The sequence below is a fragment of the Penicillium concentricum genome, assembly GCF_028827145.1.
Source record: "Penicillium concentricum strain IBT 3081 chromosome Unknown utg000004l_segment0_segment0, whole genome shotgun sequence".
In the NCBI taxonomy this organism is placed as follows: domain Eukaryota; kingdom Fungi; phylum Ascomycota; class Eurotiomycetes; order Eurotiales; family Aspergillaceae; genus Penicillium; species Penicillium concentricum.
In genome coordinates, this window is record NW_026622757.1 from 426,065 (window position 1) to 439,365 (window position 13,301).

Below are 13,301 nucleotides of genomic sequence, written 5' to 3' on the forward strand. Positions count from 1 at the left end.
TATAAGTGCCGAACTGGATAAAAGGTGGTAATTCAGGGTGGATATGGAAGACAAAGAGGAAAAAGATAGAGGGGGAAAAAGCAACAGATTTATCTGGTATCGTCGAGTCATGAGAAGGGGTGTGACATATTGAACAGAGTGATGTTTGTCTCGAGATACGAGACAACCAAATACACCCATATAGCAATTGAGAAGGGTATGCTTGGCGAGGAAGCAAGGAAGAGAAGTGGGAGTGACGTGAAACAAAGTCCAATCAAAAGCGAGACGGGTGATGTATGGCGTCAGGGCGATCGAACCTATTCTGAAGGACTCGCTCTACCGTAGCTGTAGTAGGCGCAAGGTCATTGACGATATTCCCAAGCGAATCGCCGCTGAGTGGGCTTGTCGTTGTCCGGGTTGGTGCGAGATAGGTCACAAGGATTGTGGCCGACTGGGCTCGTGCAGCAATATACAGCGAAGGAGGCAAGAAGGCCGATTCAATAGGCCTTCGGATTCTTGCCGCGCTGTTAGAGCAATGATGAGAAGGAAAGCGCAGGCGTGTTGACTTGTCATTCAGTCGGTTTTCCAGTGGCCGGCCACTCCGTTGTCGAGATCGTTGGTTTCCCCAAGCCATAGCTCGACCGCGTACAGGGAAATTGTGCAAGCAAGATTAATCCAACGCCATGGGTTACCACCGCCATTGCCTTGGCTGCTCCACCATTCGCCGCTGCCACCCATTGCTTGTGATGTTGATGCAAAGTGCTGCATAAGGAGACTGGTGTAGACAGCAATGAGAATGCTCGGGGCGAAGTAGCTCAGGAAGCCCAGCACTTGGCCTGCTGCGTCGGTATCATCAATGGAGGCCTCTTGGGAAAGCGCACGGGCGCCAGACTCGCGGACGGCTGGGATGATGCGCGTCGATGCATACAGTACGAGCAGGCGGTACGCGAGCGAGATGAGGACGGAGGGGGTAACGGCGCTAAAAACGGCGGTAATGACGTTGAAGCCCGCGTGAATAATCGACGGCAAAGTAGACAGTGCATGCATCACGGTTGTGTAGGACGCCATGATGATGGGAGGCAGCGGAGGGAAGTCTCCGACCTGCGGGGGCGAGGGCATTTGTTCCACGGGGTGCGATGGCTGGTAGTCCGTGAAGATCTGGTAGATGCAGAGCACGACGTAGGCGAAGAGGAGAGAGCTTTCGACTGGGTTACCGCGACCACTTCCAATACCCCAGGCACACAGAATGACGGCGCATGTGACAGAGACTCCGATCAAGGCGGCATCGACGTTGGAGATTTCGGGGAATTGCAGAACACGCCAGAGGAAGTAAACTGAGCTGGAGATAACCGTAGCGGACAAAACCAAGAGGCCGATCTAAGTCAAGGGTTAATTTCTATCGCGACATGCATTCTAGGGAGATCCAAAAAGAAAAAAACTTACCATCCAGCTATCGCTGCGTCCACCTCGGTTGACGAGCCAACGGGTAATTTGGCCAGCGGCCTGAATCACCAGTAAACTGCAAAATCCCTCTGCCAGCTGGAAGACCGGGGTAGACCATCTCAAAAGTCTATCCCAGTTGCCGAGGGTCACGGTTTCCACCAGGCCGTCGCGACCAAAGAGCCATTCTTGAATAGAGGAATCCTGCGCCCTCTTGCCGCTGAAAGTGCGCTCCACCCATCCTGCACTGTCGGAATCAACCGAGAATCGATTCAGCGACCAAATCAGAAGGACCAAGATGACGGCCCATTGTATGAAGCGGAGAACGGTAATGATGGAGGAACGAAACCACGATCGGTCAGGAGTGGTGACCTTCAACAGCGAGACCAGGAAGTAAAAGGCCGCTAATGACAGGGAAAATGCCAGGCCACATGTCTTGCCACCCACATCGAAGGCTAGTGGGATTGACGAGACGGTGATGGCGAGGAACAAGGCCGACGAAAAGACTCGAAAGAGCCACATCGGACCGCCGAAGGGGTATGCAGTGCGGAGGGAATCGAGAGAGTGACTTGATAGTATGTGTTCAGAACTGGATGGGGAAGAGAGATATGTTAAGGAGGGGGAGAGAGAGAGACACACTGTTTTCTTTTTTTTCCCTTGAGCTTATCGCTTTTCCCAACCTTCACGTGGGTCAGGAGAAATGTTTCGAACTAGAAATACTAGAGAGATTCCTATAAAAAAAAATAAAGAACAAAAGAACCTGATATATCTAAAATAATCAAAATAAAATAAACAAGAAAGAGAAATTCAAAAAGAGGTGGAAGTCTCTTAAGTGTTACTAGACTGGCGGTCGGAGCACCACTTTTTTTGACCTAGGCTATATATACTAAGCTAGAAACACTAGAAACACTAGAAACTAGGCTAACAGTTTCTAGTTAACTATCTTTTATTCTACTTATTATAGACCTGTATTAAATATCCACTAACTATGTTGACATAGTTAACTCTAATAGAGATAATATATAGCTCGTCGATAGCAAATAGAGACATCTGGACATGTGGATATATAGCACATGTATATCTTGAATGTCTAGCTTTTTTTTAGCTGACTATATATTTGATCTATTAAGGTAGAAAGATATTATAATGACCCTTATTACCCCTTTCTAGCCTTAGTCAAGCCATATTTGATATATTTTAACTTGACCTCCAGTTAATTCATATACGGTAAGCATGGTAATGCAAGGATGGCCCAACTACAAAAGCATGCCACACAGAAGCTCACGGAGATTAGAGTCGTAAGATGTAGTCTGCTAGGAAAGACATGGCTTAGATCTCCTTCCACACCAACGGACTCTTGTATAAGAAGCTTGAAAACTCAGCCGTAGGATGATAGTAGAGTCTGCCAAGTAATAGCTAATAGCCTAGAAGTCACAAAGGGATTGTGCATAGAAGAGTGCTTATATATGCTAATCTACATAGTAACGTTGATGCTTTTCATCATTTAGGCTTTCTAGTCCGTGGGAATTTCAACTATTGGTCGTGGCAGCTATTCCAAACCAGTCCATTGTCTCTTCAAGCATATCTCTATAGATCTGATAGATCTTATAGATCTCATTTCCAATAGAGCTCCTAGTCACATGCTAGCTTCAAGCCCTAATAGCAAGCCCTGATAACCCGATATGGAAATGCAGATAAGAATCTCAGCCAGCCAGAGCGCAGCAATTAATACGTGAAGACCTTTAGACCATTCCATTCCATTTTGAATGCTCAGATTCAATCACTACTTCAAAATGGCCGAAAACGTTGCAAAGAAACTCAAGACCTCGTCCCCCTTGATCGGGACACACAAGTGAGTGTAATATCCTGAAATTTGCTACTCTAGCTTAATCCGCTCTTATACTGACTAAAAACAGCGGACACTTCCACGCCGACGAGGCCCTGGCCGTCTACCTCCTCCGCCTGCTCCCCACATACGCCTCCTCCCCTCTTGTTCGCACACGCGACCCGGCCGAGTTGGAGAAATGCCACACTGTCGTCGACGTGGGCGGCGTGTACGACCCCGCCATCCACCGTTATGATCACCACCAGCGGACCTTCTCAACGACCTTCCCGCAGCATGCCACCAAGCTCTCCTCCGCCGGCCTGGTGTACATGCACTTCGGCAAGGCGATCCTCGCCCAGAAGCTGTCCCTCCCCGTGGACCACGCCGACGTAGACCTGCTGTACGAGAAGCTGTACACGGATTTCATTGAAGCGATTGACGCCAACGACAACGGCATCTCCGCCTACGACCAGGCCGCGCTTGCCGCCGCCGGAGTTGAGAAGCGCTTCAAGAACGGTGGCATCACGCTCGCTTCGATGGTCGGCGACATGAACAACCCAGACCCCACCAGCCCGCCCGGCGAGCCCCAAGACGAGGACAGCCTCTTCGGACGTGCCAGCACGCTCATTGGCAACGCGTTCGCGCGCAAGATGCACCACGCCTGCACATCCTGGATGCCTGCCCGCACCACCGTCGGCTCCGCTTATGCCTCGCGCAAGGATACCCACCCCTCCGGTCGCATCATTGTCCTCCCCCAGGGCGGCGTACCCTGGAAGGAGCACCTCTACAACTTCGAGGCCGAGGCTTCGGGAACCAAGGAGGTTGACCCCGCCGACCAGGCGTACTATGTTCTGTACCCCGAGAACGCTACCGAGGGAGCCAAGTGGCGCGTGCAGTGTGTTTCCGTCTCGGAGAGCAGCTTTGAGTCTCGTAAGCCTTTGCCCGAGGCGTGGCGTGGTGTCCGCGACCAGGACCTTGATGGTGTTATGGCTGCGGAGGCTGAGAAGAATGGCCAGAGCAAGATCCCCGAGGGTGCGGTCTTTGTTCACGCTAGTGGGTTCATTGGTGGCCACAAGACAAGAGAGGGTGCTATGGCTATGGCTGAGCGCAGCCTTGAGCTATAGGATTTGGTTTGATGATAACTGAAGATTTAAAGAAAAAGTTGAATTTTTGATGAAAGTTCTATATTATGATTTCCAAAGGATATGATTTATATTGACATGACCTTTTTTTCCCTTTGCAAACTATGGGTCTTCAAGAAATGATAATAAATAATCCATTTGGTCTTGCATGAAACCACTGGACACCGCAAGCGTCTGTCAGTAGAACACCCGAGAAGACTCTTCGGAGCTTCTCTACTTTGGTGTCCAAGATATAGTAGACGAGTCTTGATATATCTGGCGCGTCAAATTCAGACTGCCAATTGAGACCGATTCTTCTTTCTTAGTGGCAAATGAGCGAGAGGCTTTTGGTATTTGGAGGATGTAAAACCAAGCCTGGGAGAATAAGCCTTGAATGACCCTTCTCAGGTTTTCTGGAATGGCTCTCCACACACTGGTGCACTTTCCACGTGCTGATCGAAACGAGTGGTTTGTTCCTAACGAAGGACAGTCTTTTTGCGCTCTAATCCTAGGGCATCGGTAGAGTCCGGGAGTCGAGCGTCTGGTATGCCTACCGATTTTGTGAAGCATCACCAAGCCCTCAGTGACGGATGTTCAACGCACTGATATCTTCAATGCTTCCACTGCCATCTCCGGAAGTCGACATGTCCTTGGGTTCAATCTGAGTGGCTGAATCCTCACGCTCGCCCATTGCGCGTTGGATGAGCTTCGCCTTCGTAGCGGCGCCTCTGAGGCGCTCATCCACATCATTGACAGCTTCCTCCGTATTACTCATATCAAGGGTAGCGGGATCGACGAGTTCAAGAAGCGTCTGGAGATTCCTGGCCAGTCGAGTGCTGTGTGGTGGGAGAGTGGGCATGTCTTTGCAGATGGATGGATCAAGAGAAAGAGTATCCGTTGTGCTATCCGCCTGCGATGCGGCGTCTTCGGACGATTTCATGTCAAGTCTTTGTGCCCAGACCAATGCCTTGCCATACAAGCGTCCCATCTCGACAAACTTCTCGAAGCCTTTCTCAACGGCGAAAACGCTGCCTTCGGTATATCCGGTAGCCGCTCCATCTGCGGTGCCCAGCTCATATCCCTCATTGTAGAATTGCTCCTCTAGATCAAGGAGACTGTCCAGAATATTGTGCTCCATGGTGGATATAAAGAGGATCGATATGAGTCAAAACTGAAAGAGTCCAATTGATAGCGTTTTTTTTCTGATATGCGTGGGGCATGTGACGAGATGCCCACTTTCTGATTTTCCCGCCTTTGCCCCTCCAACAAAGACCTTCCCTTCAACAACACAAGATGACGGATCCCATCTTGCCTAAAGCTGGCGAGCGCAATATCCTCGTGACGAGCGCTTTGCCCTACGTGAACAATGTTCCCCATTTGGGCAACGTCGTGGGCTCCGTGTTGAGTGCCGATGTATTTGCTAGGTATGACTCAACCCCACCCAAAATATATAGCATTGCGCCATGAAACTAACAGCTACTCAATAGATACCACAAGGCCTGTGGCCGACGCACGCTGTACATCTGCGGTACAGACGAATACGGAACCGCAACCGAGACAAAGGCGCTAGAGGAGAAGCTGTCCCCGGAGGATCTGTGCGCCAAGTACAACAAGATTCACCAAGATGTGTACGAATGGTTCAACATCGGCTTCGACCACTTCGGTCGCACACCCACACAGAAGCACACCGAGATTTCGCAGTCGATCTTCAAGCGCCTGCACGAGAACGGTTTCCTCGGCGAGCGCACTGCCGAACAGCCCTACTGCGAGAAGCACGGCTCATTCCTGGCTGATCGTTTCGTGGAGGGCGAATGCCCCCGCTGCCACTACGACGATGCCCGCGGAGATCAGTGCGACAAGTGTGGCCACCTCCTCGATCCCTTTGATCTCATCAACCCGCGCTGCAAGATCGATGGCGCTGCCCCTGTCCGCCGCGAGACGAAACACATCCACATCCTGCTTGACAAGCTCCAACCGGAGATCGAGAAATGGGTCCACCCTGCTATCGAGAAGGGTAACTGGCCCAGAAATTCGCGCATTATCACCGAGTCCTGGTTGAAGGAGGGCTTGAAGGAGCGTGGTATCACGCGAGACCTGAAGTGGGGTGTTCCCGTCCCGCTGGAGGGATACGAGAACAAGGTTCTCTACGTGTGGTTTGAGGCTTGCATCGGCTACCCCTCAATCACAGCCAACTACACAGATGACTGGGAGAAGTGGTGGCGCAATCCCGAGGATGTACAGTTGTGGCAGTTCCTGGGCAAGGACAACGTGCCCTTCCACAGCGTGATCTTCCCCGGCACACAGATTGCCACGAGGGATAAGTGGACTATGCTTCACCACCTGAGCACGACCGAGTACCTCAACTACGAAGGTGGCAAGTTCAGCAAGTCGCGCGGCGTGGGTGTGTTCGGCACGAACGCCCGTGAAACTGGTGTCTCCGCCGACGTGTGGCGCTACTTCCTGCTGAAGAACCGCCCCGAGACCGGCGATACTCAGTTCGAGTGGGGTCCTTTCGTTGACAGCAACAACGGCGAGCTCCTCGCCAAGCTGGGCAACCTCGTCAACCGCGTCATCAAGCTCGTCGCCGCCTCCTACGGCTCCATCATTCCGGAATTCACCGTGCCAGAGACCTTCAACCCATTCCTAGAGGAAGTCACCGAACACCTGCGCCAGTACCACGAAGATCTGGAAGGCGCTCACCTGCGCGCCGGAGTGCAGACCGCCATGCGCATCGCCGAGGCGGGTAATGGACTGATCCAAGCGAACCGACTCGACAACGCGCTGATTGCGAACGAGCCCGAGCGCGCCGCCGCCGTCGTGGGCACAGTGCTTAACCTGATCCACCTGCTGTCCAGCGTGTTCTCGCCCTACATGCCGGCAACCTCGAAGTCGATTCTGGAGCAGCTGAGCGCACCCTCCCAGTACATCCCCAGCTTGGAAGATATCGAGTCCGGCTGGAAGCCTACCTCGCTGAAGGCGGGCCACAAGATCGGCAAGCCGGCTTACCTGTTCACACGTATTGATCCCAAGAAGGCGGACGAGTGGCGTGAGATGTTTGGTGGGTCGCAGGCAGACCGGAAGAAGAAGGAGGAGGATGCTGCCAAGCTTGCCGCGAAGAAGGCTGCTGCTAAGGCTAAGAAGAAGGAGAAGAAGGAAAAGGGCCGTGCCGGTGCCCCTGAAGGTGGAGTTGAGGGTTCTGCTAAGGGTGGTGCGGAGAAGGTCTCCGTTACTACCGAGGGCAAGAATGACGAGGCTGTTGAGAAGATTGCCGATGGAGTGGCGCAGGTCACTTTGCCTACCTCCTAAGGCCTTCGACATAACAAGATGATCTAGATGAGAAAATACATGCAAGGCGCGCTGCTGGGGGTTTTCTTTTTATGATCTGTATGAGAGATGTTGTGCATGGGTCATGAACGGGGGGATCAATTTCTGGGCATATTGAACTCGGATCTTAGGGACTTCCTTTTTATAGCTATCATACGCATGGATGCAATGAAGGTGTTTTGTTTTCGATGGCCTGATAGAATAGTATGTCTTGATCGTGTATCCCCCGTCTACTCCATGCTCAGCTCTAGCATCTATATCTACAATGAACTGTCAAAATACTGGAACTACATCTCCAAGGTCATTCCAAGAAATTTTCATAGCTAGGCTAGCAAAAAAAATCCCATTTGCACTTAATCAAAACACGCCGATATGGTAAAAATTTCATTACATGCTCGTTGTAGCGATGGGACACGAAAGCGATTGGCGAAAAAAATCTCCCCATCCCACGCAAAAAATAAAAAAAAGCTCAGGTCTAAATCAACGCTTGCGCGTGCTCGGTCTGGGCTTTGTCTCATCAGGTCCAATAGGGTGCAGCATGACCTTGTTGGTAGTCTGCTGGGTATTGGCGGAGTAACCCTTGCTCCAGTCGTAGCTGACGGAGTAAGCGAAGATATTTCCAGTACGGTTGAAAGCGCTCGCAGTGATGGGGCCTCCGACAGCGGGGTAACCCTTGAGACGGTGCTTCGCATCCTTATCCCAGAAGTGGAAAGTACCGTCGGCACCAGCAGTGCTGAAGGTACCGTGAATGGGGTGGAAAGTGATGGAGTTAACGGAGTAGATATTGCAGATATCGCGGTTTGCAGGCGGGGTTTCACGGTGGCACTTGAAGGAGAAGTTCGAGGCGGAATCCTTCTCCTCGACGTACTGGATAGCACAACGGCCCTCGACGGAGCCGACAGCGAAGCCCGAGGCATCGGAGAAGCAGCTGACTACCCGCGTCTGCCACTTGAGGGGTGATTGCATGGTTTTGTAGAACTTTGTGGGCTGGTCGAGGTTGATGATATTGATGTAACGGTCTGCGGTGCCAACGACGAGCAGCTTGTTCTTGACGTCCATGGTGTAGATACGCTCCTGGCATTCGACGGAGGCGATTGCAGTCGACTGGCGCAAATCCCAGTATTTGACGGTCTTGTCCCACGAGCCGGTGATCAGGAGTGGGGATCCGCCCACGGAGGGATTGGGGATCATATGGCAGCTTCGGATGGGGGCGTCGTGCGCAGCAACTTGGGTTGTCGTGCCTGAGCCGAGATCGAGCATGCGGGCTGCCTTGTCGGCACCGGCACCAACGACCTTGGTTCCATCCTAGAAGAGAGAAAAAAAAAAGAAGTTAGTTTCTGTGCATGGGACTTGGGTTGTTGGGGGAATATGTGGGGGGGTAGATGAGAGAGGGCGTGAGCTTACTGGAGACCAGCAGCAGTTCAGCACTGGAGCTTCGTGCTCGAAGAGTGCCTTTCCTTCACTTTGTCCCTGATCGTTGATTTCGTAGATGCGGACTTTCTTATCCCACGAGGACACAGCTAGGTGTTCGCTGGTAGGGGAGAAGCGGAGATCCGAGATGCCATCCTCGGGGGGAGTGTTGAGGGCGACGTCCTTGGAAATGTCACCGGTGGTGTTTGTCTGGCCCGCCGCAGGTGCCGTCGCGCCGGCGCCGAAAAGTGACATTTGAAAGGGCGCGAGAGGTGTGATATGGTGAAGGGGTATCGAGGGATTGAAAGATTGCAAACAGAAACAAGAGCAAAGCTGAATTCACAGCTGAGGAGTCATGCAGGAGAGAAGAAAAGTCGAGCTCAATGGAGGAAGGTAGAGACAAGGAAGTCGATGATAATTGTAGCTTGACAGAAAGCGATGCGCGACGCCGGCAGAAAATGTATCTCACCGCCTTTTGTGTCTGTGGATTTTTATACTTCACTTGAATTGATTGTTCTTTTAGTATATTGTACCCTTTGGATTTTGAGTTAAATCACCCTGTTGTACTTGAGGTTTATATATAAGTCCAATTTATAGGCAGAAACTGTAGTTATGTAGCTGTCTATGGAGGCTACGAGAGCTCATGCCTAATAGGCAGCATTGCCGGACTGCAGTTATCCGTTTGAAGATAATTTTGATAGATGATCCTACTGGAGGCTTTACTCAATTTTCATGCTTGGAGTATTTCGCGAACTGACAACTAAAAGATAAGACTCGAATTGATTCGAAATTCGCTTTCTTGGCAACACCATGCTCGTTGATACAAATGTCTATTTATACCTACATATGTAGCCATACGTGGGCTATTGGCCTAAGATCTTCATATCTTCATATTTTCTAGGTGGGGTTCTACTCAAATGGCGTGAAATGAATTTGAATTTGTTGACTAATGTTGAATTGTGTCTTTATCTCTTTCTAGGCTAAGAGATTGCCGAGCTTGGATGAGATTGAATGTCCCAATATAGTATGAATATCTTGAGGAGTCATACATACTATGTTGGACTATCCAATTTAGATATTTTCCAGCTACAAATATAATATATAGGATAGTTGAGGTTATTAACATACATCCTTCCAGTCCACAGGTAACGTGATGAGAAAAAGGCATTAATAACGCTATAAAGGGTTACATAATTCAACAAAAAATCCAACCTTGGAAGGTTGGTAACATTTGCAACCTGCCGATATTGGCCATATTGTAATACAAATACTTGTAATGGCTATGGAGTAGGAGTGGTATGATGTAAGAATCAGGTGATAGAATCATACGATAATAATATATATATATATAAAATACATATAAAATACATATATAATACGCTAATATAACTAATCTAGGTAACGTAAGTGATATAAAGATATAATAATAGCCAATATAAGAGTGATCTGCCGTTAAATAAGTGGAGACAAATGCGGGGTGCAGCACTAAGATTGGCTAAGATTGACGTCGAAGTCCGGGGAGGCCGGATAGTCATTTTATATATAGGTGATGGTGTAAGAATATATAGTATATAGTATATAGTATATAGTGTATAATATATAATATATAATATATAATATAATAGTATAGAATAGTGATTAAATAGTAATGGTAAAAAATAATATAGTAAAAGTAATATAAGAAAAAGTAAAGTAACATGACATCCATGATATTGTACCCCCTCAACCTTTGGTCACCTGCTCTATTTCCCCTCTCTCTTTCTCTTTCCATCTCCTGATTTCCTCTCCTGATCTATATTTCTCCCATTTCCTTTCAAACTTCTCATCTCTAACTCTTTACAACCATGTCTGTTCCTTTAACCAAGGTCGATTCTGCCATCGCTGGCTTGGAAATATCCGATGAGAAACCTGAGCCTATTGAGAAGGAGGTCAAGCACAAGACCCACAAGCGGACCTCTTCAACGGCTGAAGGTATCTGGAACATCAAGGATCTTGGTAAGTACTCATCAATCTCAACAGGGAACACCATACTGAGAGCATTCCAGAAGAGCAAAAGCTAGACCTTACCCTACCAATCGAAACACAGAAGACTGGATGGTCAATATTTCATCTCAATTCCTCATACACAGATCAGTATCACTGACCTCGATCCAGGAAACTCAACACCTCCCCCTCAACCATCGAGGACAAGGACATCCTCAAAATGTTCCTCGTCACTCCACCAGTCAAGAAGATTGACCTACACTTCCCTCTCGGCCTAGAGGTAACCGCTCGGAATCTCAAGGGTGTCACAATCAAGGACGCATTAGATGCCATCTACAAACAGTTCAAGAAGAAGGTCAGTGTTTCTATACAGACAGAAAGTTCATGATGACTGACGTGACACCGCTAGGCGGATGACGAACTTGACAAACCCTACCTCGCCGGCTTCGAGTGGGACAAGGAAGAGTGTTGGACCCGGTTGATCGTGCACCAGAAGAAGGAAGGTGCACCACAGCCAAGCAAAAAGACCAAGAAGAAGTCCAAGGGCGAGGCATAGATTGGCATGAGCCCATCAATCCCGGGTTGCTTCACCGCATGAACACAGACCAGTGTCCCCGGATGCCCCAATTTCTTCTGCCCTTTTCCCCTTCACTTACCAATCATGATAATGGATGTTCTTACGGGGGACTATTGACTCCCCTCTGCAATACGCGGTTTGACTTTTTTATCTTCTGCTTTTCCACAGTCCCGTTGTTCTGTGTTCACTGCGTTCTCCGTAGAAACAAGAATTAGGGAGGGGATTTCGTATTTTGCTTTTTATCTTGTCTATCTTATTTCTCTCAGTCATTTCTGTCTGGCCCGGCTTATGTATCTACCCTGGGTGGACCGGTATGTGCCGTTCACTCCTTCTGACGCCTAGTGGAGATCGAATCAAGTAATTCCTGAAGGCTGTCTCCAATTGTAGATATCTAGCATGTATAAATCCGATTTGAGACAATTGAAGTCCAAATGGACATATAGACATAAAAGATATCTCTCCCCTACACCCCAATTCCCAACTAATCCCATAGTGAACCCCAAGTTCTCCGTCCTCTCAAAAAACCCTCATCCGAGTACTTCGGCTCCATTCCCAGCTTAGTATACGCTGCCTTGACATTCTTCACAACATCGCATTCCTTCGCAACGTCGCATTCCATTTCCAGACTTGCCTGGTAACCACGACCCATGGACGGCTCTCCCAGACTAGTATAAAACACAAAGTCCAGATCCGGGACAACAAAATGCTTCAAGTCCCCACGAATCTGTTTAGGGAGGTGTTCTCGTCCCCAGACCATCTTCGTCGCGGAGTATTCATCCTGATCCCATCTATCACCGAATACCAATGCTTCAAAGACGACATCCATTCGCAGGCCACCGGATGGTTCTTTTTGGTCGTCCTTGGGGTGGATTACGGATGTCAGCTAGGGTTCTTTCCCGGAAGTAATGATACAGGTGTAAACGAATAGAAAGGTACATTGTGTATGTAGATATAAACCATATGTATATATATTGTAAATAAATAGAAGCTGGACACTCACCAACGCCTCATAGATATACAAATACTGCCCGCCATGGCCGACATTACTCCTGAGCAGCGACACCGTATACACGGGCGGCTGCTGGACCAGCATACGGCGCCAGCTGGCTTCTGGTCTGATGTATGAGTCCCACTTGTGTGGGTTCCGGACCATATCGAAGGTGGTGAATGTGAGATTGGAGGTGGTTTCTTCATCTGCTGTATCGGCATCGATATCGTTATTTTTAGTACTTCCTCCATTGCTAGACCCAGACTGATGGAAGATTGATGGGAAGGTCTCTGTTAGCAATGGGTTCTGGATCTTTGGTTTATTCAATGCATTGTCCAGTGGTCGGAAGAATAGGGCCCATTGGATGCGTGGGGAGGAGTTGATGAAATGGGACCAAGTACGGCAAATTCGGGTTGCTTTTGTGAGGAGGGTGCGGATGTCCAGGTTGAAGAGGATTAGTTCGAAGATTTCAGGGATGGAGAGGGCGTGAGATTGGGCTGGGGTTTGGAGAGGAGCCATTGAGAAGAAGAATTCAGGGGAAGAAGCTGAGCTGTTTGAAATTCAGCTCTTTGTTACCAGGGCACAAGTGAGCCTCAGTACACATGATAGGTCATTTACTTGGCGGGATTATTTGGACGGATTTGGTTTATTATG

The 13,301-nt window shown here is 49.3% G+C and overlaps 7 protein-coding genes across 7 annotated transcripts; 3 read left to right on the forward strand and 4 right to left on the reverse strand.

Annotated features, from left to right (window-relative positions):
* Positions 1 to 552: 552 nt before the first annotated feature.
* On the reverse strand, positions 553 to 1,941 carry N7517_009095 (ICE2 family protein; the record flags this gene model as incomplete). The annotated part of the gene is made up of 2 exons (XM_056726818.1): positions 553 to 1,356; positions 1,423 to 1,941. 2 exons carry the CDS (start codon positions 1,939 to 1,941, stop codon positions 553 to 555), a joined length of 1,323 nt encoding a protein of 440 aa, XP_056575390.1.
* Positions 1,942 to 3,166: 1,225 nt separating this feature from the next.
* N7517_009096 (MYG1 family protein) lies at positions 3,167 to 4,368 on the forward strand (the record flags this gene model as incomplete). Its single annotated transcript, XM_056726819.1, has 2 exons — positions 3,167 to 3,271; positions 3,336 to 4,368. The coding sequence occupies exons 1-2, from the start codon at positions 3,186 to 3,188 to the stop codon at positions 4,366 to 4,368; spliced, it is 1,119 nt and encodes a 372-aa protein (XP_056575391.1). The 5' UTR covers positions 3,167 to 3,185.
* Positions 4,369 to 4,945: 577 nt separating this feature from the next.
* On the reverse strand, positions 4,946 to 5,503 carry N7517_009097 (Yae1 family protein; the record flags this gene model as incomplete). The annotated part of the gene is made up of 1 exon (XM_056726820.1): positions 4,946 to 5,503. The coding sequence occupies one exon, from the start codon at positions 5,501 to 5,503 to the stop codon at positions 4,946 to 4,948; it is 558 nt and encodes a 185-aa protein (XP_056575392.1).
* A 155-nt stretch (positions 5,504 to 5,658) lies between these two features.
* N7517_009098 (methionine--tRNA ligase MES1) lies at positions 5,659 to 7,671 on the forward strand (the record flags this gene model as incomplete). Its single annotated transcript, XM_056726821.1, has 2 exons — positions 5,659 to 5,789; positions 5,853 to 7,671. The coding sequence occupies 2 exons, from the start codon at positions 5,659 to 5,661 to the stop codon at positions 7,669 to 7,671; spliced, it is 1,950 nt and encodes a 649-aa protein (XP_056575393.1).
* A 498-nt stretch (positions 7,672 to 8,169) lies between these two features.
* Positions 8,170 to 9,354, reverse strand: sonA (putative nuclear pore complex protein (SonA); the record flags this gene model as incomplete). Its single annotated transcript, XM_056726822.1, has 2 exons — positions 8,170 to 8,994; positions 9,094 to 9,354. The coding sequence occupies 2 exons, from the start codon at positions 9,352 to 9,354 to the stop codon at positions 8,170 to 8,172; spliced, it is 1,086 nt and encodes a 361-aa protein (XP_056575394.1).
* Positions 9,355 to 10,943: 1,589 nt separating this feature from the next.
* On the forward strand, positions 10,944 to 11,653 carry N7517_009100 (uncharacterized protein; the record flags this gene model as incomplete). Its single annotated transcript, XM_056726823.1, has 4 exons — positions 10,944 to 11,094; positions 11,145 to 11,196; positions 11,254 to 11,437; positions 11,492 to 11,653. The coding sequence occupies 4 exons, from the start codon at positions 10,944 to 10,946 to the stop codon at positions 11,636 to 11,638; spliced, it is 534 nt and encodes a 177-aa protein (XP_056575395.1). The 3' UTR covers positions 11,639 to 11,653.
* Positions 11,654 to 12,140: 487 nt separating this feature from the next.
* Positions 12,141 to 13,166, reverse strand: N7517_009101 (uncharacterized protein; the record flags this gene model as incomplete). The annotated part of the gene is made up of 2 exons (XM_056726824.1): positions 12,141 to 12,518; positions 12,660 to 13,166. 2 exons carry the CDS (start codon positions 13,164 to 13,166, stop codon positions 12,141 to 12,143), a joined length of 885 nt encoding a protein of 294 aa, XP_056575396.1.
* Between the last annotated feature and the right edge of the window lie 135 nt (positions 13,167 to 13,301).